The sequence below is a fragment of the Taudactylus pleione genome, unplaced genomic scaffold, assembly GCF_031769625.1.
Source record: "Taudactylus pleione unplaced genomic scaffold, aTauple2 ptg000048l, whole genome shotgun sequence".
In the NCBI taxonomy this organism is placed as follows: domain Eukaryota; kingdom Metazoa; phylum Chordata; class Amphibia; order Anura; family Myobatrachidae; genus Taudactylus; species Taudactylus pleione.
Genome location: NW_028284450.1, coordinates 1,124,761 through 1,147,838, shown reverse-complemented (window position 1 = coordinate 1,147,838; position 23,078 = coordinate 1,124,761). Strand labels below are relative to the sequence as shown.

The window sequence follows — 23,078 nt, the reverse complement described above, 5'->3', positions numbered from 1 at the left end:
CATCCCACAGTCCAGGCAGCTGAGAGCCACATAGAAGGGTAATTACAACACTGCCTAAGCTGTACTTTCCTGTCACAGCCATGAGGAATGTAAATTAGAGACTTTTCCCTCAGATCATCCCTCTGACCAGCAGCCCTGCCAGCCGCCCTCATGGAGACATATGATTTCCAGGGGGTCCTACAATTATACCCAGCAAATACCCAGTTATGGGGTCCTGTGATAATACCCAGCAAATACCCAATTATGGGGTCCGGTGATAATCAGCAAATACCCAGTTATGGGACCCCCATAACTGGGTATTTGCTGGGTATTATCACCGGACCCCATAACTGGGTATTTGCTGTTATCACAGGACTGTGATAACCAACAAATACCCAGTAATGGGGTTTCTGTGATAATACAAAGCAAATACGGGAATTACATGTGTGGGGCATAATGTATTATAAAGGGCATTATTGTGTGTGGCATAATGTATTATAATGGGCATTACATGTGTGGGGCATAATGTATTAGAGCATTACTGTTGTGGCATAATGTATTAAAAAGGGAATTACATGTGTGTGGCTTAATGTGTTAGAAAGGGCATTACTGCGTGTGGCATAATGTATTATAAAGGGCATTATTGCGTGTGGCATAATGTATTATAAAGGGCATTATTGTGTGGCATAATGTATTATAACGGGCATTACATGTGTGTGGCACAATGTATTATAAAGGGTGATATAGGGGTGTTGAACAAGGACACGTCCCCTCCCCAATCAGCAATGCCCCCTTTCCAGAAGCCAACTGTAAAGACTTTTTTTTCTTTTTTTTGGGGGGAGGGGGGGGGGGGGCGCAACTGGGAGCTTCCGCCCTGAGCTCCACAATGTCTAGAACCAGCCCTGGCTATAGGGTGGGCAGGTGGAACTTCCTTGACATTATAACTTTTATCATGCAATCTTTGCCTTCAGTGGAGGCGACTGTTCAAACTTTGCTTCCCTATTTAAGTGCTGCTCTACCTGCAGATTGTTGTTTGTGACTCCTTTTTGTGTTTTATAGGAGACCTCAAGTGTCCCAGACCCCAACTCGCTGACATCCCTTAGTATTTGCTACCACTAATCTATTAGGCTAGAAACCAGTAAGTGGACAACTTCCTGCGTACCGGGCACAGCGAAGTACAAACCTTCTTGCTGGGGTCACTGGTGTGTTAAGACTCTAGTAATAAAGGAAATAATGATTGAACGCACAGGTTTTTGAGCATAGAAAAGCTCAAATTCACACGTGGAAAAGAATAAATGGTGTTTTTCTCTTTAAACTTGCAGTAAGCATATGTATTAAATTCAAATGAGAATGAGCCTAGTATTTTACTGTGTGATCCAACCGGGTGACAGTAGAAGCCTACAAGTGGTGCATCCCAGAGTCAGGTTCAACAATATGAAATGGTCCTGAGAGGAAGGAAAAAATGGACTATTGTTGCGGGCACATTTTGTCAGGAAACAAAACACTCATTTATGATTTCTCATTTTGTGTCACAGTATATACATCCGATTTTGCTCCTCATAGTGCTTAATCAAGTTATGACAACTTTATCAAGTATAAGTTTACTTGATAAAGTGGTCATAACTTGATGACTTGCCTAGGACATTGAGACACCTGGCACCGGCCCTGGCGCAGTGGAAACCCTATACATGGCTCATTATAAAAAGTTGCTTACTGTATTATTTACAGGGCTGACATTGCCATTAAGAAAACCAGGGTGGTTACCTTACTTATGAAACAGGTGAGGGATAGCCTAAATGACTGACACAGCGCCCTACAGAGCAGTCTTACCCGTTCTGATGGGCAGCATGAACCACAATGCTTCCCCTGGAGCCAGGGGCGTAGGGATGGCGGTTCCAGTGGGGCACAAGCTCCAAGCGCCGAAGGTGTCCGGGGGCCGTAGCTTCCCTACTCAGTGGCGTAACTACAGCCCCCGCAAACTTGCCCTCTGCATGAAATCTGCTGAAAACGTCCCTCCAAAAATGGCCGCCACCTAGGCGAGTACAGATACTAGAGGTCCTACTGGGGAGGCATAGCACGCATGTGCTCCGGCCACCCTGGCTACACCTCTGCCTGGAGCCATAGTTGTGAAGTCCGCTTATAACAAGCGGAATTGGGCTTTTTTTTTTTCCCCCCCGAGTTGCTTGTTTTTTTTAATGGTTGCTTGTTTTGGGGCTTTTTTTTTTTTTAAAAGGTAGCTTGTTTTAGGCTTGTTTTTTTGTGTGCAGAGGCACCCTTGAAGGTAAGAGAGAGAGTGTGAGTGAGTTTTTTTTTTTACACTATTAGTGACTAAGTAAGGGGGTGAGGTTGTGTCTGGGGAATAGAGGGCAGTAGCCAGTGGACAGGATGAAGTTGGATTGGGCAAGCAAGAGGGAGTAGATGATGGAAATGAGGCAAGTACATCTGAGCAAGTTAAAATTACTGAGGCAGTTAAAGAGAGGGGATAATGGAATTAGACAGGTGACAGGAATGAAGGAGGTAAAGAAGAGGGGTGGGAGGAATGGGGAGTCAGGTAAATGAAAGGTAGGTACACACTAGATGATATGTCACCGATCCTGCTGATCGGGCCGACATATCGTCTACATCGGCCAGTGTGTACCCACTATGCACGACCATGCGCACTCCCATGGGTTGTCCATTGGGGTCGTTCTGTCGGCCTGCATGTAGGGCTGATGGAAAGACCCAGATGCTGACGCTGGCATAGTGGATGGAGCCGGTGCCCAAATATTGGGCATTCAGTCACCACATCATGCAGTATGTATCGACCGCCTGATATTGCGTGGTCGGGTGTTGCATCGCTGGGTACACTCATCGGCAAGTGTGTACCCAGCTGAAGACTAGCAAGGGAATCAGGTATGAAAAGTAGGAGGATGTAAAAAATATGGAGGCTGGTGTAGAGGGATACAAACAATATAGGCAGATAATAAGGCTGTGCACGCACTAACATATTTATGTTAGTGAAGGGGAGAATAAAGGAAATTAGGCAGGTAGAGAGTGAGGACAGAGACACCCCCATAAATTGGGCTATTTTATTGGTCTTTTTATGATTGGTTTGGGCTTGTTCTTAATTTATTGGTTGCTTAATTTTCATTTCAGAGTTGGCAACACTTGCTGGAGCAGATTAGCTGACGGCAGAGGCTATTATCGTTTCATCGCTGCACAGTGCAGCAGAGCAAGAACGTACAGTACATGCTGGCGATGGCTGACCTACTGGTGGTCTCCACAGCACAAGGTTCACACGTGGCTGTTGAGGCTCCGTTGCCGGCTACTGCCAGTATAATTGCCGGGAACCCAGCACAGATTGTACCTAGGTAATCCAGGTGAGCCCCTGCCAGCTCCCCTATAATCGTTCAGGAGTCCTCGCAGCCGCGCACATTGGTTATGTTATTAAGAGCAGGGAACTGTGCAGGATGCAGGCGTACAGTCACGGAAAGGTACATTTCCGTACAATCACGTACCATGCACAACATATCAAGGCACAGTACAGCCACGGCCTCTCGAGTAACAATAAAACAAATTGTCCCCTCTTGCTCCTGTAGATGGCGCTAGTGCGGGCTGGGCTGTCTGTGGATTGGACAATCAGCCTTCCGGGTTAGGTCTAGGAGGAAGCAGTGAGCTGCCGGACCGCAAATCCTGGAAACAGCAGGCAGGGTGAAGGTTTGCCCGTGACGTCACACAGTGCGCCGCCGACACCAGGAAGGACCCCGACGCAGAGTGTCCCTGGAAGGGCAGAGATATGTTGGGGAGAGCGGCGCTCCGTGGCCTGAGGGTGACCGGGAAAGTCAGGATTAATGGCGTGGTGAGGAGCGGATTGTAAGAGGAAACGGGAAGAACAATTAAGAGCGTTGCCCTGAGCTAGCGGAGGCCCCACTCACTGGCTGTCGGGATGTCAGTCACACTACATGTCATGTCACTGTCAGATGCTATCCCAGGGACTGTCTCACGTCATGCAGAGTTGTCCCACATATGTCCCCTATTCTCCAGTCTCCAGCACCGGCACAGTGCCATCCTATTTAGTCTGTGTATAAATACATTTACTAATGCATGTTAATTCTCCCTAATCTTCATAATGTAATAAGTATTCCAGGTGCGCTTTTTAAGTGTATGGGTGTGTGTATATGTATATGTGTATATATATATATATATATATATATATATATATGTGTGTGTGTGTATATATATATACACGGAAATTAGCAATGTTGCTAATATTGAAGTACTTTTGCTGAGAACTTTATCGGGGATAGAGGGCAGTAGAGCATTCAGGATGTTGGCAAACAGGAGATGGGCAATAGTATGTCGGCGTCACAATGCATACAAAGTTAAAATGCAGCTTAAAGCATTTATGGTTATGAAGTGTAAACATGTTAGTAAAGCAGCACGTTTACACTTATACTGTCGACACCGTTAAAATGCTTTAAGATGCGTTTTAACTTTGTCGGCATTGTGCCCCCAACACGCTCATGCTGATCTGCTGTTTGTCGACATAATAGTTGTCTATATCCTGAATGCATCACCTCTTTACCTCGGACCAATTGTTGTGGCACCCTATAAATAAATAAATCTCCAATAAAGTTCTGGGCAAAATTAATTCACGGTCAGCAACTTTTCTGGTCTAACGTGTGTTCTTTCACTGTTTGACTTGCACAGGCTCAACTTCATGTCAGCTCAAGACATGGGCTGAAATATGGCTTCTGGGCATACATGTTGGGTGAGAGAACCACTAAGCGGTTTGGGCCAAACAGCAAGATTATCACCGTTGATGGAAACTTGGCGTCTGGCAAAGGAAAACTAGCACAGAAGCTGGCTGCCAGACTGGGTGAGATGATCCATAACTACCAGATACGAGCTTGTTGATAGTACTCTGAGTGATGTTTAGAAGAATTTGTGTTAGCCAACAGATGCAGAAGATTGAGAAGCTGTAGTTGGTTACTATAGTCTAACTTTATGTCTGGCTACTGAGTGAGCAGTTCACAGCGTTCCTTCTTACCTCTGATTTTCTTTCTCCAGATATGAAATATTTTCCTGAAGCAGATCAGAATTTTTTAAGCAAGGCTTATGGTGATGGGACAGTCCTGCCCTCCAAGTTCAATGGCCTTTGCAGCCTGGAAAAGTTTTATGAGGACCCCAGTTGTCCTGATGGCAACTCGTACCGCTTGCAGGCATGGATGTTCAGCATGCGTATGTTACAGTATTCTGATGCCTTGGAGCATTTGCTGAGAACAGGTACCCAGGCTATAAACAATGTGGTTGTAAGCGATTCTGTAATCTTTTTTTTTTTTTTTTTTCTCAATGGCATTATAACTACTACAGCTGTGTATCTCAGGGCTCGACAAAACCCGGGGGCCAGGTCGCCATGGCGACCAGATTTGGCTGCCTGGCGCCCAGGGTTCAGCAACTCCCGGGCCCTGTAGTGCAGACCGCGAGCGCGGTCCACACTACAGAGTAACAAACATATTGCCGTCAGTGGCGGCTGTATGTTTGTTATAGTAGCCGATGAGAGTCACCCCGCAGCAGGTTGGGAGAGACGTCGCATCATGACGTCTCCTCCATAGTGCAGAGCGGCCAGGAGGAGCGGACAGTGGCGGTCTTCGGTAGGAGCGGGGATCAGGTAAGTTAAGTTTTATATTTTTTTTTATTTTGTAAGGGGCACTGCATGGGGGGTTGGCCGCTATTGTAGGGACACTGCATAGGTGGGGGTGGCCCCTACTGTAGGGACACTGCATAGGTGAGGGTGGCTGCTACTGTGGGGGCACTTTATAGGTGGGGGTGGCCGCTACTGGGGACACTATGGGGGTCTACTACTGGGGTCACTGCATAGGGGGGACTACTACTGGGGGCACTTCTGGGGGCACTGATTAAAGAGGCACTACATAAGGGAACCACTACTGGGGGCACTGCAGAGGGGGGATTACTACTGGGGGCACTGCAGAGGGGGGATTATTACTGGGGGCACTGCAGAGGGGGATTATTACTGGGGGCACTGCAGAGGGGGGATTACTACTGGGGGCACTGCAGAGGGGGGATTACTACTGGGGCACCCAGTTAGTGGTGTGGCCATGGGGGTTGGTTGTCAGGGGCGTAGGTGCTCAGTAATGCTTCCCGGGGGGAAGGGGGGGGTCTGGCTCCTACACTTTCATCCTGGCTCCTAAGTTTTAGAAAAATTTGTCGAGCCCTGGTGTATCTAGTCTCCATGCAGCAAGTTATGCCTGGCATGAGTGAGCCACCAGGTCCCATGTTTGCGTCTGGATTATTTTGCTGAAACTACGTCTAATGGGCGTATTCAATTAGCGCCGAAAAATAATTTTTCACCAAAAAAAAACGGCAAACTGGTGAAAATGGAGAAAAGTTTTCTCTATCCCAGACAGGAGAAAAAGAATGCAAAATCCATATTTTTGGCTAAAAATGTGGGGATTTCTTTCAGAACCCTTTAGACACCCCTTCCTACTGATAAATTACCCCAAAAATAATTTGTAAGTTACGTACTTTGTCAAAAACGTCCGTGCAATTTTTGGGGTAAAAAAAAAAATAGTTGAACATGGTTTTAAAGTATTGGGTCTGATTTTTCAGGGGGCTGTATGGATGTGTCTTAAACATCACACGCGGTCGCAGCAGGCAGTTTTTTAACGGTTTTTAAAATTGCGTTTTTACAACATGAAAATATACCAGCACCCATTTTAACGTGCCTCCAATTTACGTGGAACAGTAATTTCCTGAAAAAAAAATAGCTTTCTATCATTTAACAATTTTTAATTTATTTTTTTTATCTAAAATTTGCGCGGTCGTTTTTTGTCAAAGTACGTAACTTACGAAAAAATGTTGGGGTAGTTTATCACTAGGGAGGGTGTTCAAAGGGTTCTGAAAGAAATCCCCACATTTTTAGCCAAAATTAGGGATTTTACTTTTTTTTTTTTTTTGTCTCCTTGTCTGGGATGGAGAAAACGGCCATTTTCGCCGCTAATTGAATACGGTCCTAAGTCACAATGTGATGTGACTAGGATGCATCAGGGGACACTGCTGATTCATTTGATATGTGACATATCTGTGTACAACTGAACCTGGTGTGGAAAAAAGCTGTGGCCGGTGCATTATGATTGAGAGACTCAGTAGCACACAGATATAAAAGTGTCACATGCCAAATTAATCGGCACAGTCTCCTGGTGCATCCTAGTCGCATCACATTGCAACTTAGATGCATGTTCAGCAAAACAGACGCCTTGCGCTAGCAGAGTCTCACGGGACCAGGCACGGCAAGAGGGGCTGTTTGGCGAGACTGCAGCAAAGACAAATGAGGTCACATCTGTATATGATAGTCATGAAATATTGTTCACTGCGGTGATACTACCTACTGTATGGGAGCTAGCAGAAATCTACCTCTCTATCTGTTGTTATACTAGCCATTAAATATCTATTGGTAGCTATGGGAGTCATTTGGTCATGTGTATGCCATATAAGGAAGACATGAAGTCGTGTAAAGAGGTTAATGTGAATGATGAGTCTTATGTAGGCCAAGCTTTTGAATTTCTGAAATCTGTGATTGAATTGATTTTAAATTCATCACACTAGCCACAGTACACCACAACTGTTATACCAGAGGTTCCCAAACTCTGTCCTCAAGGCACCCGTACAGTCCAGGTTTTAAGAATATCCATGGCAGAGCACAGACTTTTATATCAGAGTTTCCCAAACTCTGCCATTACAGTTCAGGTTTTAAGGATATCCATGTTTGCGCACAGTTTCAGTAAGGACTTCACACTGCTGAAAATGATCCTTATGGTAAAAAGTCATATTTAGGCAGGTGTGGAAAAATTCTGCAAAGTAAGAATGCTTTAAAAAAATAGAAGTGTTAATAATGTATTTTTATCCATTAACCAAGTGCAAAGTGAATGAATAGAAATCTAAATCAAATCAATATATGGTGTTACCACTGCATCTACGGTCCTCAACGTTGCCCGTTTCTTTGTGCTTCTTCAAAAGAGCTTGAACAGCACATGTTGAAACCTCAGTCTGCTTTGAAATCTTTGCCTGGGAGAGACTTTGCTGATGCAGTATAACTACCTTGTGTCTTGTTGTTGTGCTCAGTCTTTCCATGGTGTATGACCTGTGACATGAAACTGTCTTCTACAACCTCACCTTCTTAGCAGGGTTTGGCGGTTCCTCACCCAGTTTTAAGCCTCCTACACAACTGTTTCCATTAATTACTCTGTTTCAACCTTCATATGAAAATGATGATCATTATCACCTGTTTGGTATGATTGGTTAATCATACACCTGACTATAATCCTACAAAATCCCTTACTTTGTGTAAGTGTACCTAGCCGAATAAATGCTGTTTTGAAGGCAAAGGGTGGTCACACCAAATATTGATTTGATTTAGATTACTTCTATTTTTAAAAGCATTCTTACTTTGCAGCACTTACCTTGCAGCCTAAAACTTTTGCTCACAATTGTACATGATTAGGCAGTTGGCGCTGAATACAGTCACATAAGCTCCCTAGGACTAAAGGTGCAGTTTGTTTATTTATAATTTTTTGTTTCTCTTGTAAATATATATATTTTTGCGGTTTTCTACAGGTCAGGGAGTGATATTGGAGCGCTCTGCCTTCAGCGATTACGTTTTCCTTGAAGCCATGCAGAAGAACGGATACATCCGCAAGCAGTGTGAGTAGATTCCCGCTGAATTAAATGGATCTATTTGTCGCATTACATAGAAAGCTCTGTTTATTTACTGGTTATACATGGAAAACCTCTGATGCTCCACCCACTATGGCAGTGGTTCCTATTTTTTTTCATGTATCATGGAGCCCTAGACTATCAGCATTTTGTTTCACGGCACCCCTCGGCCAAAAGTTTGTTGAAAAATTCAGCAAAAATGTGTTGATGGACAGGGCTGTGATTCTGTTTGTCCACATAGTCTATGATAGACAAAACCAGTGCTTGTGGCTGCCAATCACATTGACCATAAATATTTTTATTTGGTCTTGGATACCCCTGCAAGTGCCCCGTGGCACTCAATTTGGTAAACAATGCTTTATGGGATTACTCTGAGTTGCTACTTGACAGGGAATGCTGGGAAATTTTTCTGGAATAGTTTCAACGTATAACAGACAACAGAATTGGAAGTGAGTGTTGTAAAGAAAATAAACAGGAGCGGCTCTAATCATTTCCGCATACAAAAGGTGCAGTCGACCTTTTGTACCTGATGACCTTTTGAACTGTCTAACATTTGTCATGTCAACCAAATGATTGTCGACGTTTTGTATCACACCTGGCCTGCTACCAGTAGGAAATCCTTTAGTGATGCCGTATGGCGATGTTACTGGGATGTCCCATAAAATAGCTGGCCTTGCTACCAGTAGGAAATCCTTAGTGATGTCATATGGTGATGTTACTGGGTTGCCATGTAAAATAGCTGGCCTTGCTACCTGAAGGAAATCCTTAGTGATGATGCATGGTGATGTCTACATATTAGAATGGGCACTATTATAAATCCTTGATAAACTGATATTATGTGTTTGTGTTAGGGACACGCCTGATTGGGTTCACCTTGACGTGGTGGATGGGTACACGTTTTTGGCGAAACGTGCAAAGGACCACATTTATACTTCATGTTAATTGTAGAGTTTATCATAATTGTTTTGACTATCAGTATTCTTAAGCTGGGTACACACCAAACAGTGGTTCGATATAATGATACATTGTACACACTGATCCAGCGCACGATGGCGTGATGTATCGTTAAATGTTGCATATAACAGCACTGCATCGTTCATTACATCGTCCTATCTACCGTGCAGAACAGCAGATTGGAGCATCGTGAATGACCGGGTATGCACATTATACGATGTGATACATTGGACTCAATTCATTTCAGCGTGAATTGAATAGCGCCGGGAAGGAGCTCTCGGTGCTATTCCATTTCAGTACGCTGTTAAGCCTGACTGAAGGATTTCTTCTTGCGCCCCCCTGGGGGACGTGCAGAAATCAGACAAAACTGTTGGCGCGATACCGTTTCTGCCCTTAGTGCGGCGGAAACGGCAACACGCCGGTCACATGTCCGAGAATGCAGATTCTTGCAACTAAACACCATGTTTAAGGCGCAAGAGCGGGCATTCTTCGACAAAACCGCACGCTAAATTGAATAGCTCCAGGAGCTCCTTCCCGGCGCTATTCAGTTCATATTGAATTGAGCCCACTGTATAGTGTGTAACCAACTTTAGTGCTTAAAGTGTGCACCTGCATTTTCTTGTTCCTGCATAAACCTGGACCACTTCACACCTTTGTAAAGACCTTCTGCTGCAAGATTGAATTGCGTCCGAGATGGTTTATAATACAGGGAAGTCTTTTTCGCCCTTAGCTACGGTGTATGTCCACTTCTCCATCCTTCCCCATGTGTGTCTCAGTAGTGGTTCCTTCGGTTTGGTCCAGGACCAGCACTTCTCATTTCTAATGCTTGTTATTGGCCTGACAGTAATTTGACAACATTAGGTCACAGTGATTCCATATCTGGATGATCATTAACCTTCAGCTGGTTGACCAGGTCTCACACCTTCATTATTTGGTGTTAGAACGCTACAGCAGGTGCGTGGCAACAGAGTGCCTACAGATTCTGCTCATGGTGGTGTTGGTTTTTAAGGCCAATCAGTTTGCACGGTATTACACCAAGGACCTTCTGCTTTCCATTCTTTGCTATGAGAATAGGTCCATTCACTCAACTAGCTTGTCTCCCTCCAAGTTGATGGTAAATCAGACTCTCTGTTGTGAGCCACTTTTTTTTGGGAACCGTTATGTAATATAGACACAGGATCCATGCGGTCAGAATCTAGATGCCTGGATCCCGACAGGGTTAACATACCGACACTTGGTGGTCGGTATGCTAACCCTTCCCCCTCTTCCTACCCTAACCCTCCCTCCCTGGTGCCTGAACCTAACCTCCCCTTTCCCGCACCCTAAACTTAACCCTAAACCCTAACACCCCATCGCTACTTAACTTCGGGATCCCGGCGGTCGTGATGATCAGCATCTGTATTCTGATGCCGGTAAGGTAAGCGAGTCGACATCCAGACCGCCAGGATGCCGAACGCATGCCATTTTTTTACCCATATTGGTGTCTGGTGTTCGCAACAAGCGTCCTTCAGCTAAGCAAAATATACTTTTCTTTCGACCATTAGATAGCGAAACTTAAGGGTCACCCATATCTGGTCCAGTTAGTCAGTACCACTATGACATATTTTAAACAACAGAGAGTCATAGAATAATTAGGAACAGTTGCAGGTAGCAAAAAGGTCAAGGCTGAGGTCACCAGAATACTGGTTTGGGCAGAAGTCTATGGACTATATTTACGAAGCAGCTGCTGCTTCCCAACGGGTTAGAGCTGAAAATTGAAAGCGTCACCCACATTCAGTGTAAAGCATGCAGGGCTTTACACTGTATATGAGTGCTGCTTTAAATTTACAGCTATAACCTGCTGGGAAGCGGTGACTGCTTCATAAATCTAGCCCCTATGCCTCACTCGCCGTGGGTGTACACATTCCTGCTGGAGAACTTTCTCTCAGACTTCATTTGCTGTAGATGTACTCTAGTGAATGGGCTCTCAATCTGCATGTTTTGCTATAGCTCATATTCAAGTGGGGCACCCCAAAAGTGGAATTTACATGTCATTATTGGCCAAATTATGCTATTTAAATGCCTCCAAGTGCATGATTATTCATTGGGAGGAATGCACCAGAGGTTCTACACTAAGGGTCTGATTCAGCAGCGATCGCAAATGCAACTACCTACGCAGATTGAGCGATTGTTAGCCAGTGCGCATGCGAATAAGCTGCACTGCGTGTGCTCTGCGATCGGACACGCAGAGTGGAATCCATCGCAGAGTGAGTGACAGACTTTCAGAGTTTGGCGGTGGTGACGAGACTGGTCGTAAAAACGCACGCGTGCCTGTCCTTTTGAACGCCGTTGCTTTTGCATGCATAAATTAGCCACTGCGATTGCATATGCAGCTTGAGAGCCCACTGCATGCGAAGAGACTTGCAATGTCTGCGGCAGGTCAGACCTGGTGTAAATGCTGCCTGAGTGGTCGATGGTACCGATGTTTACGACAAAGCTACAGCGGACAGATATGAGAAAGCAGAGGTGGGTGTCTTCATGCCGGCTGAGCTTTGGCAAACATTATCATATTTTCGCAGCTGCGTTCTCATGCATAATCGCAGTTTAGATTGCTGCTGAATCAAGCCTTCAGTCTAAACATTTTTACTTTTTAAAATAGATTTCTTCTTCAGGGTTCATAGGGCTCCACAGTGAGACATTGGGGTGTAGGTGGGACCTGGAGCATCGGACACGAACCGCAAAGCTTTTCAATCCCAATATGCTCCGGTCCTTCCCCCTATACCCCGCCCACAGCCTGAGGGCACCAGTTTCGTTGGTGTCCTGCAGGAGCTGGACCACCATTATAACAGTGGGCTGCATTAAGCCGCCTAAGCTTTAATTTTATGATTGAATTTATTTTCTATTGTTTACTAATGAGCAAGCAGCACCAGACAGTCCTCCGGACGTCTGCGCTGCCGCCCCATTACCCCTCTGCGGTGCTGTGACACCAAGCCTGTGCTAGGTACTCCTGGCGGGGCTCTTGGGGGAACTATCTAGCAGGCTCTACGGACCCCAGACTGCAGCCCGGAATCCAGGGGACAGGTAAGGCGGGAACCTGCGGTTTAGTGCAGTCTTACCTTTGGTCTCAGGGGACAGACAGGAGGCGCTGATGTGGACACTGGCTTGCCCACTACTCCACTACACTACCGGGGCACAATATACTGGCGCAGAGGCAGTTGTTATTGCCAGGGGACCTGGTGGTTAACGTCAGCCATGGGAAAAGGCGCTCTCCCTGCAGCCTCTCCCCCAGCTCAGTGCGCCTTTCCACTGCGGATCATGGTGATCCCTGAGCTGCTCCTCCCTCACCTTCCTCCCCTCAGAGACGCGCGGCAGCCTTTTTCTGCAAGCAGGTCTCCGGGAAACGCTGGGTCCAGTCTCCCTGTATACCTCTCCCATGGGCTGAGTTATACAGCGCAATATCCTACCAGCCACTGTGATCTGTGTGGTTGATTTTAGTGCCCATTGCAGACATGTAATGTTTTTTTTCCTGCGTTTGTATGTAACTTGTGCTAGCGCTATTCTCTATTTTCTATACTGTCAATTTATAACTGTCCCTTTATTCTATATATCTAGTGTTCCCTCTGGCGGCAGGCAGGGTGCCGGAGCTAGAGAGGGCAATCGTGTGCGCGTGCCCGAAAAGGGGGCGTGGTTGTGAAAAGGGGGCATGTCTATAAGACGCGTCCCCTTTTCGTCATACTTGGGGGCGTACCCGGCGATAACGGACATGCCGGGCAGCCCCCAAGCGCTGCAGAAAGGGAGAATAGATGCCGGGCGCATGCGCCCGGCGTCTATTCTCCGGCGCTGACCGGGTCACCGCATGTTTGTCCACCCGCGGGACGCAGTGAGAACGGCTCCCGCAGGCTGTTAGGGCAGGGCGCTTTTTGCCCTCCTCCTGGAGGGCAGGGTGCTTTTTGCCCTCCAGAAGGAGGGCAGGGCGCCGCGCCCCGCTAAAAACAGCCTAGCGGGAACGCTATATATCCTGACACCCTAAGGTATAGGGCAGTGTTGGCTAACCTTGACACTCCAGCTGTTGTGGAACTATATATCCCAGCATGCCCTGCCACAGTTTTAGCATGCCCTAATAGCAAAACTGTAGCAGTGCATGCTGGGTTATGTAGTTCCATAACAGCTGGAGTGTCAAGGTTAGCCAACACTGGTATAGGGGGTTCACTGTCCCTCACATTTTTTCTATAAATGTGAGGACTATCACATACTATATAGCACTACACACTACACTGTGTCATAATACACATACTGCAGGATGTTCACTGCATTGTATGCTACTGTGTATTCTATTATTGCTGAGATTATGTCTGGCAGAGGAAAGAATAACAAGCAGCCTGATACTGCTGCCCCTACTCTGTTGTCCTGTTCAGCAGGCTTAGCTCGAGAGGACCTCATTCAGGATGGTCTTTGTATTAATTGCTACACAGCCCCAGGCTCCTCACAAAGCTGACAAAACTTATGGACCACATAGCAGCTAAAGATATGGTTCTCCTGGCCTCTGGGATATCCGCCACTGCATTACTGACCCGCTGTAGTGCTTGGCTCCGTTCCTGGAAAGCAGATTCGGACTCAAATCGGGCTCTGGAGTCTCTACCTTATTCGGGAGACCTCTTATTTGGTCCAGAATTAGATAAAATTGTGACTACTACCAAGACGGCATTTTTGCCCTCTACATAGAATGCTAAACTTAGGACGTCATCCTTTTGGTCCTTTCGTCCTCAAGGCAAGGCCAAAGGTCAGTCCTTTCCACGGCAACAGACATCAGCCAAATCTTCCAAGCCTTGGGCTACTAGACGCCCACCTGCCAAGTCTGAAGACAAGCCTGTAGCCTGACTGGGTGGGCCTCTCCCTGGGGGCTCCAGGTTTGGCATCAGACCATGTCTCCTCCTTCCTGAGGCGACCCCCCCCCACAAACTGTTTTTTTTACACAGGGCCACCATCGGACTCGACCAAGACCTTGCTGCTCCAAAAAGCCATTCAGTCCTTACTGTATTCAGGGGTAATAATTCAGGTCCCCTCCTCACAACGTGGCAAGGGTGGTTATTCTTCCCTTTTCTTAGTTGAGCAATGGGTCTCATTGGCCTATCCTAAATCTCAAATCTCTGAACAAGTTTATCTGGGTGCCCAGGTTTCGTATGGAAACCCTCCGTTCTATTATCCTTGCTATGGAGTCTGGAGATTTTATGGTATCCCTAGACATTCAGCATGCTTGCCTACATGTACCTATAGCGCCTTCTCATCAACAATATCTCTGGTTTGCTACACTGCAGCAGCATTACCAATTTCAGGCTCTGCCGTTTGGCCTCTCAACGGCCCCTCGATTCTTTACCAAGATCATGGCAGTAATGACGGCCTCTCTTCATCGTCAAGGAATCAGACCGCTTCCATACCTGGATGATCTCTTGCTGTTGGCCAACTCCTCAGAGACTCTTCACCACGATCTACAGATGACCATTGCTTTTCTACAACAATACAGTTGGCTGATCAACTGGAAGAAGTCCTCCCTCGCACCCTCTCAAAGGATGGTACATTTGGGAGCCCTCCTAGATTCTCGAGTTCAGAGAATCTTCCTAACGACGAAAAAGATTTCAGCACTACAGCGCAGACTACGCAGACTGCTCCATCGCCGAGTGTCGATTCAATCTGCAATGCAGGCCTTGGGATCAATGGTGTCCACGTTCGACATGGTGGAATTCACCCAGTTTCACTCCAGGCCACTACAACACCTGATCCTCTCCAGGTGGAACGGGCTACCCCATTTGCTCAGATCCCAGAAGATGAGCCTCCCCCCCAGAGGTTCGCCTGTCCCTAGCCTGCTGGCTACAGACTTCCCATTTAAACAAGGGTCGTCCCTTTTGGATCCCGGACTGGGCTTTCCTCACCACGGATGCAAGCCTCCGAGGGTGGGGCGCAGTAACCTGCCACCACTCCTTCGAGGTCCAATGGTCCCCAGTTGAGGCAGTGCTGCCAATCAATATCTTGGAACTTCAAGCCAGCTACAGAGCTCTCACTCTCTGGCTCAGCATATTCTGAAAAGCAGGCGAGTACAAGTACAGTCCGACAACGCCATGGCTGTGGCCTACCTCAATCACCAAGGGGGTACTCTAAGTCAGTCAGCAATGACAGAAGTGTCCCACACATTCTCGCCTTGGCCGAATGCAGTCTCCCAGCCATCGCCGCAGTTTTCATCCCAGGGATTCTCAATTGGGAAGCAGATTTCCTCAGCTGTCACAACTGCACAAAGGAGAATGGTCTCTACATCCAAAAGTCTTTCAGCTTCTGGTGGACATATGTGGTCTTCCAAAAGTGGATCTCATGGCCTCAAGACACAACAACTAACTTCCAGTTTATGGAGCCAGAACAAAGGACTCCGAAGCTGCCTTCATAGACTCCTTGTCAGTGAAATGGAACTTCCACTTGGCATATATCTTCCCTCCCAATATCCCTGCTTCCTCGAGTGCTTTGGAAGTTCAGACAGGAAAGGGGGCACAGTCATGTTAATAGATCCAGCTTGGCCCAGACATCATTGATACTCCGATCTTCACAGGCTCTTCATAGACGTTCCTCTTCAACGTCCTCTACGAGTAGGCCTGTTGTCTCCAGGGTTCATGTCTACATCCGGACCTAGCCCGTCTGTCTTTAATGGCTTGGCTCTTGAGACTTCCCTCCTAACGACTAAGGGTTTCTCCAGCTCTGTAGTCCAGACCATGCTCAGAGCACGTAAACCGGCCTTAGCCAGGATTTACCACAGAATTTGGCATACATATTTCCAATGGTGTTCTCCAAGAAACTATGGCCCTCATTCAGAGCCGCTCGTTAGCGGCAGTACGCTCGTTCCGAGCGATGTTTGCACATCTGCGCATGCGTACGGTTTTTAGTACGCATGCGCGAACCAGTCAGTGCGGCCGAAAATCGTTTGTACGCTATATAGCGAGTGCCTGCTATTTTGAGTGACAGAATGAGGCGTATGTGGGTGGTAACAGGGGAAGGTGCTTGAAAATGGGGAGTGGAGATCCGAACGCAGGCGTGCTTAAAGGTCAAAACGGGCGTTTTATGGGTGTGTATATTTAAAACAGCAGCGTCATTGACCACGTCACTGGGTTAATTTAGAGCCAGAACTGCTCGCAAATTTGTGGTAGCAAACACCAACCACAAGAATAGCGAGCAGTTCATACGCTGGTCGATGTACTCGATTAATCTAATAAATAGCGGACATGACGTAGGATGCGAGCGGCCAGGGGGCGTTTTTAACAAATAAACGAGCGTATGTTTTGCTCGCTCGTTCAGACTTAGAGGTGTGAACAGACTACAATGTGCGTACGGATCATTTGAATAGCCACCCCTTGTTTTTAAACGAACGACCGCAAATAGCGAACGGCTCTGAATGAGGGCCAATGACCCTTAAGTCTTTTTAAAGTTTCTCGTATTCTGGCCTTTCTTCAGGCTGGCCTAGATCTAGGCCGCTGCCTAGCATTTCTCAAATTGCAAGTCTCTGCTTCGTCTATCTGGTTTCAGCGCAGAATTACTCCTATACCAGATGTTCACACCTTCATGCAAGGTGTTCTATGTATACAACCTCCCTTTTGTCCCTCCTGTGACTCCATGGGATTTGTCAGTGGTGCTCAAAGCACTTCAGGAACCTCCATTCGAACCCCTGGAATCAGTGGAAGTCAAATGGCTCACTTCGAAGACTGTTTCTTCTGGCTATAGCATCTGCTCGTTTAGTATATCGGCATTAGTAGTGTCCCCACTTTTTTCTATTAATTCAGTTGTAACAGACTGGAGAATTGGAGGCTGTTTATTTAGTATAGCGCCATTATTCGTTTCCCAAATAAAGGGGTCGGTAGAAATGCGTTATTCAGCTTGCAAGGAACCATTTAAATTATAAAGCGTAAGGTGGGTAGTTTTACATCCTGGTACATTTGTACTGAAAAATACAATGAGCAACCGGCTGTAAGGAGCTCCAACACCCTCTTATAGAGGGAGCTGTGACTGGTGGAATACATCTACCGTCATCACCATACACTGCAACACGTCAAAGGGACGATATAAATGAATGTGAATATAATACCAGTTTCAATTACTTAATATATTTTCCTTTTAAATGCATAAAGCTACTGTATTATAATTTCTGTAAATGTATGAGGTGTGTTTAGTTCTCCCTCTTGTCTCTCCCAGGTGTGGAACATTACAATGAGATGAAGAATGTGAGCATTGACGAATTCCTGCCTCCACACTTGGTTATATACGTGGATGTCCCGGCCGCTGAGGTGTTCAAGAAAATACAAGAGAGAGAAAATGTAATCAGCTTGGCAGCCTTTATTTGTTAATCTTCCGGTTTCATTTACTGCCACCTTAAGCTCTGCAGCTTTGTCTCACATTTTCTCCAGTTATACTTAGTCTCTCCTCACAAGACCCTTTCCTATGCTTCCATTTCTCAGGCTGTTGAGAAGAAAGTTGCCTTACCTTACCTTCAGAGCATCGAGGACATTTACAAAACATCCTTCCTCCCAAAGATTAGGTGAGACCTTCACCGTGATTCTGGCTCTAGGCCTGATTTAGCAAGGATCACTGATGCGTTTGCGGCAGCAAGCGCATATGCAGTTCTGCTGTGTAATTCTGCAAATAACTGCGATCGCAATGCGCCACAGCACAACCTAAAGACGCCCACTTCCTTTTACTCACATCCGTAATACCTTGCAAGTTTGTGAAAACATCGGTACCATCGGAGCCTCACACACAATTAAGGCAGGTCAGACCTAACCCAAAAATTGCTAATCTTCCTGTACACCGCTAGAGCTCATGCTGCGTATGCCAATGCTCTGGCTAATTTATGCATGCCCCTGTAACGGCGTCGAAACGCACTGGCACGCCTGTATTTCTCCAACCATTCCCCCGTCACCACCCTCAAACGGTAATTCCTGTCAATCACTCTACGATGGTCTGCGTCGTCACTGCGATTGCATTCCCGATCGCAGTGACGGGTTCGGGCACTGCGATGCATGCACAGTACGCAGCAATCGACTGGGTGCGTGTGGATTTGCACTTGCGATCATTGCTGTATCCCTCTGTCCACTATATTTTATAGGGGTCACTGTTAAATGGGATGTATACTTGTGGGTTATGGTATAATGGTAATTTCTCATTGCAGCGAGACCTCAGAGGTTTTGCACTACACCAGTAGTGAAGTACAGAATGTGGAACAGGTAAGGACCATCGAATAACTGCAATTCAGTGGAAAAAGTATTTTTATTGGATTGGGAACATCGATTGCTGCTAACTATTGACTTCCAATGTTCATCCCCTAGTCAGTATTATTCCCACGTTTGTAACTATGTGGCTTTGTTTGTACCATTCTATTATGTGTGATTTTATGCACCCAATTGCTACTATGTATATCTGTTTATACTGCTACTCAGTTTACCCTATTTTGTATTTTTGCTCTGTACGGCACTGTGGAAATTTGGCTCCTTGTAAATGAAAGCAGTATATAGTGTATTAGGAAATTATGTAATGCATCTAGTTATTCACTACGCTTTATGTTTGTCTAATTTTGTTGAATCCTTTGCACTGTTAAACATCCTAGTAAGATGTCTCCACTTTGCAGGTTGCTGAAGATATTGAATACATAAAGATTACCAAGCCTCCATGGACAGAACAGACCGACGTCAGTTTTCATCATTTGCGCATACTGTGAGTGCCTACTTTATTATTTTCTTACTCTGCATGTTCGCATTATTAAATTGGTGGTTTTATTTGGGTTTTTGTGCCTGTTACTCATGCCTTAAGTTTTTAAATATATTGCAAAAGAGGATTACCCCACTGATTAAGGTCCTTTTGTAGGTTGAAATAAAAAAAAAATAAAAAAAGCGGAGTGACCTTTAGTTATACCAGACCGGGGGTCCCCAACACCAATCTTCAAGTACCCCCCACCAAGTTGTTTCGTGATATCTGTTTGTGGAAACTGGTGGGATAATCATTAACCAAGCAGAATATATAAACTCAACTCTGTATGATTAAAGAAATCCTGAAAGCATGACCTGTTTTGGGGGGGTAGTATTTAAGGACTGCAGTTGACAATCCCTCTACTTGACTTTTATACAGCTAAAAAGTGAGCCAATACAATTCTGCGGCCCACAGATGTTCTTGAAGGATTTCTAAAATAATGAATGTGCCAGATAGTGTGTAGATAGTGATCTACAAAACCAGACAAGTTGATGTGAGTGAGAGCAGTAAGGGAAGTATTGCCAAAAGTCATTGGAGTTTCTGGTTGAGAGATAGAGGACTTACACATTTTGGCAGCTTTAGATGGAAAGGTGATGGATGAGAATGCATTTTCAAACTGAAGCTAGTAGTTGATTCATTACAATAAATGCGTGTAGGGTGAGAGTGCATGCCTTTGCCATTTGTTTACAACAGTAACTCAACTGCCTTTCTTTGTAGGGTGCAGAACAAATACAGGGTCGCCAATCTGTATCTCCTGCCCAGCTTTATCCCTGAAATCACAGTCGGGGGCCTAGAATACGACAAGTTGTACTATGAATTCCGATCTGTAAGAAGCCTGTTTACATTATTTAATGATTTATACCTATTTTATTTTCCAATTGTTTTTGTGCAATGTATGTATATAGATATCCTTGTTCGGCTTTCTCTAATTTCTAGGAAGGTGCTAGTAAAGCTAGGTACACACCTGACAGACTAGAGCACAGGTTCTCAAACTCTGTTCTCACGGCCCCGAATAGTGCATTTTTTCAAGGTCTCCTCACAGAATCAGAATCACAAGTGAGATAATTAGCTCCACCTGTGGATCTTTTAAAATGTGTCAGCGAGTAATGACTACACCTGTGCACCTGTTGGGTGACTTGGAAAAAGTGAACTGTGCGGGGTCCTGAAGACCGAGTTTGAGAACCACTGGACTAGAGAAATGATCCACAATTTTTTTTTATTTTTTTTTACTAGCTGAAACGATAGAGAACATCTGGATTTCCAGATTACACTACACAATTATTGTTCCCATTTGAACGATAAATGCCCCTAAAGATCATTGTGGTGACGTTTTTAAATGCACTGTACACACTGCATTTGTGGCACATTATCGACTTATCGTGCCTGACGAACGTCATGCTGCAGTCCAAATGTTGGGAGCAGATCCGACTGCTTTTGAAACGATCATCGGCGCCAGGTGCTGCGTACACCAGGCATGTCAAACTCAAAATACCAACCGGACAAATATAAAAGGTCTAAGAGTGTGTGTGCCGCAAGAAGAAGAAAAAAAGTAAATTTTCTTACGGACTATGGGGGACTTCAGCAAAATTTCTTAGGGTCCCCCATAGGCCTACCTATACAGTGCACCTGTAGTTGTGCCCATTATGCAATGCACCCTGTAGTTGTGCCCATTATGCAGTGCCCCCTGTGTTACAGCCCCTTATGCAGTGACCTTTGTATTAGAGCCCCATATGCAGTGCCCTTTGTATTAGAGCCCCATTGCAGTGCCCCCTCCCAGTATAGAACAGGCCTCACTCCATAAACTGCTTATTATATATGTGAGTTTGACATGCCTGGTGTACACAATGTGCAATAATCAGATCTGTGCAGCTGAGTACTGGCTGTTCGGGCAGATTATTGTACAGTGTGTACCCACCTCTGGATACATGTTATCTCCTTTGATAGCTGTCCTGTCCAATTCTGTTGTGTGTGGTAATCTGCTCTAAATATATTATCTTGGGGATGCAAATTATGGCAAAGAATGTTTGACAATATTATGGGTGTAGTTGGATCCACAAAGGACCAAAAATAATATTAGCACTTATATAGCCCCAGCTTATTCTGTTGCGCTTTACAATATGATGACAAGCGGGCAAAGAGATAGTGTAAAAAGGTCTAGCATACAGATGTGTCCTCATACACTAGTGCCTCAGTCGTGGCGAGTATCTTTCGCTAGAATGTGCGTCTTAGTTGCAATGCAGTGTGATATAACCGCTTCACGAGACTGCACTGATTAATTTGATATGCAACACTTGTTATATGCGACTGAGTCTGTATACGCAGTGCTACGATGCCGCTGCTGGTCACGCCAAGCTCAAATGTGCTTCGTATACAGATTCAGTCGCAGATACACAAGTGTCACACATCAAGATAATCAGTCCAGTTTTGTAAAATGGCTTGTTGCATTGTGCTGTGACTAAGACACGCATTCTAGCAAAAAAGACGCTAAGCCATTTGCCGCAGCTCACTCTCGCCTAGGTGCATGAGGGCACATCTGTATACATAATCGTGTGCAAGTCTGTATTACTCAAAGAAAATGTTTGTATTATTTGAGTGAAGCATAAGGTTTATGAATGTGTTTGGGTTCTTTCTGCAGCTGCCAGGAAAGAAATATGCTAAGGGATACAATGAAGATATCGGGGACAAGTACATTTGGTTGAAGTGATTGATCATTATTGCTGACGTCTTATTGTACCCAGAATCCGCTCCAATGACCATCTCCCCCTCAACGGCTAGCAAAGCTCTTCTGATAGCTGACTGGTAATGAGGGAGTAGTAATGCCGCTACCCCTTGTACTGCTGGTCTCCTTGTGGAATAAACCTTATTTATCTGTCACATTTGTCAGTCTCAAATATTAATAAAAAAATCTTATGTAAAAGTTCACCAAAATGATTGGCATTTGCACATTGCCTGCTTTTACCTTTCACAATGGCTGTATTCTCTGTGGTTTTCACTAGCGTATACCCCTGGCATTCAACGAAAAACTTGCTGCAGCTTCCAAAACTACAGTACAGATGTGTCCTACACCTATCCCTTTTCTCTTACATTTTTCTGCATTTTCTTCAGTTTTGCTACTATCCTCAATTTTGCAACTTGGATCTCATATAGAGTCTGATTCAGATCTGCATGAAATGCAGACAATTACGCATTATGAGCAATTGTTAGCCATTGCGCATGCGTGAAAGCTGTACTGCACACACGCAGTGATTGTTTTGTGATCAGGCACAGAGGATTCACTTATAACGATGCATGGCGTGGGTCCCTCATTTCAGACATGTCTGTTTAACCTGGATTGTGTATGTTTTCCTTAACGTTGCTACTTTTCGTAGGGATATTAACTGTATCCCGTGCTAAGTATTTAGGATCAGTGTTTTGGCGCGGCTAAGTTGCAAAGTCTGTGGAGCTCTAAACGTAGCTATTTGGCATGATGTGAGGACAGGTGTATGTGTACATGTCTGCAGAGCCGTAGCTAGACTTTTTGGTGCCCTGTGCCAGAAAGAGCATTGGCGCCCCCTCATTTTTCAAAGGGACATAATGCACCCAAAAAAGGGCCATTGCTTCATGGGGAAGGGCCAGGGAAGAGATAAGAGAGGCCAGGAGATGCTGGGCATGAAATAAGAGGAAGCTACAAGCATGATATTAAA

The 23,078-nt window shown here is 45.4% G+C and overlaps 1 protein-coding gene across 1 annotated transcript; it reads left to right on the top strand.

Annotated features, from left to right (window-relative positions):
- Positions 1 to 3,624: 3,624 nt before the first annotated feature.
- Positions 3,625 to 22,269, top strand: NDUFA10 (NADH:ubiquinone oxidoreductase subunit A10). The gene is made up of 10 exons (XM_088460532.1): positions 3,625 to 3,817; positions 4,669 to 4,837; positions 5,029 to 5,244; positions 8,593 to 8,679; positions 17,848 to 17,969; positions 18,111 to 18,190; positions 18,821 to 18,875; positions 19,277 to 19,362; positions 20,113 to 20,221; positions 22,031 to 22,269. Exons 1-10 carry the CDS (start codon positions 3,755 to 3,757, stop codon positions 22,097 to 22,099), a joined length of 1,056 nt encoding a protein of 351 aa, XP_088316658.1. The 5' UTR covers positions 3,625 to 3,754; the 3' UTR covers positions 22,100 to 22,269.
- Positions 22,270 to 23,078: the final 809 nt, after the last annotated feature.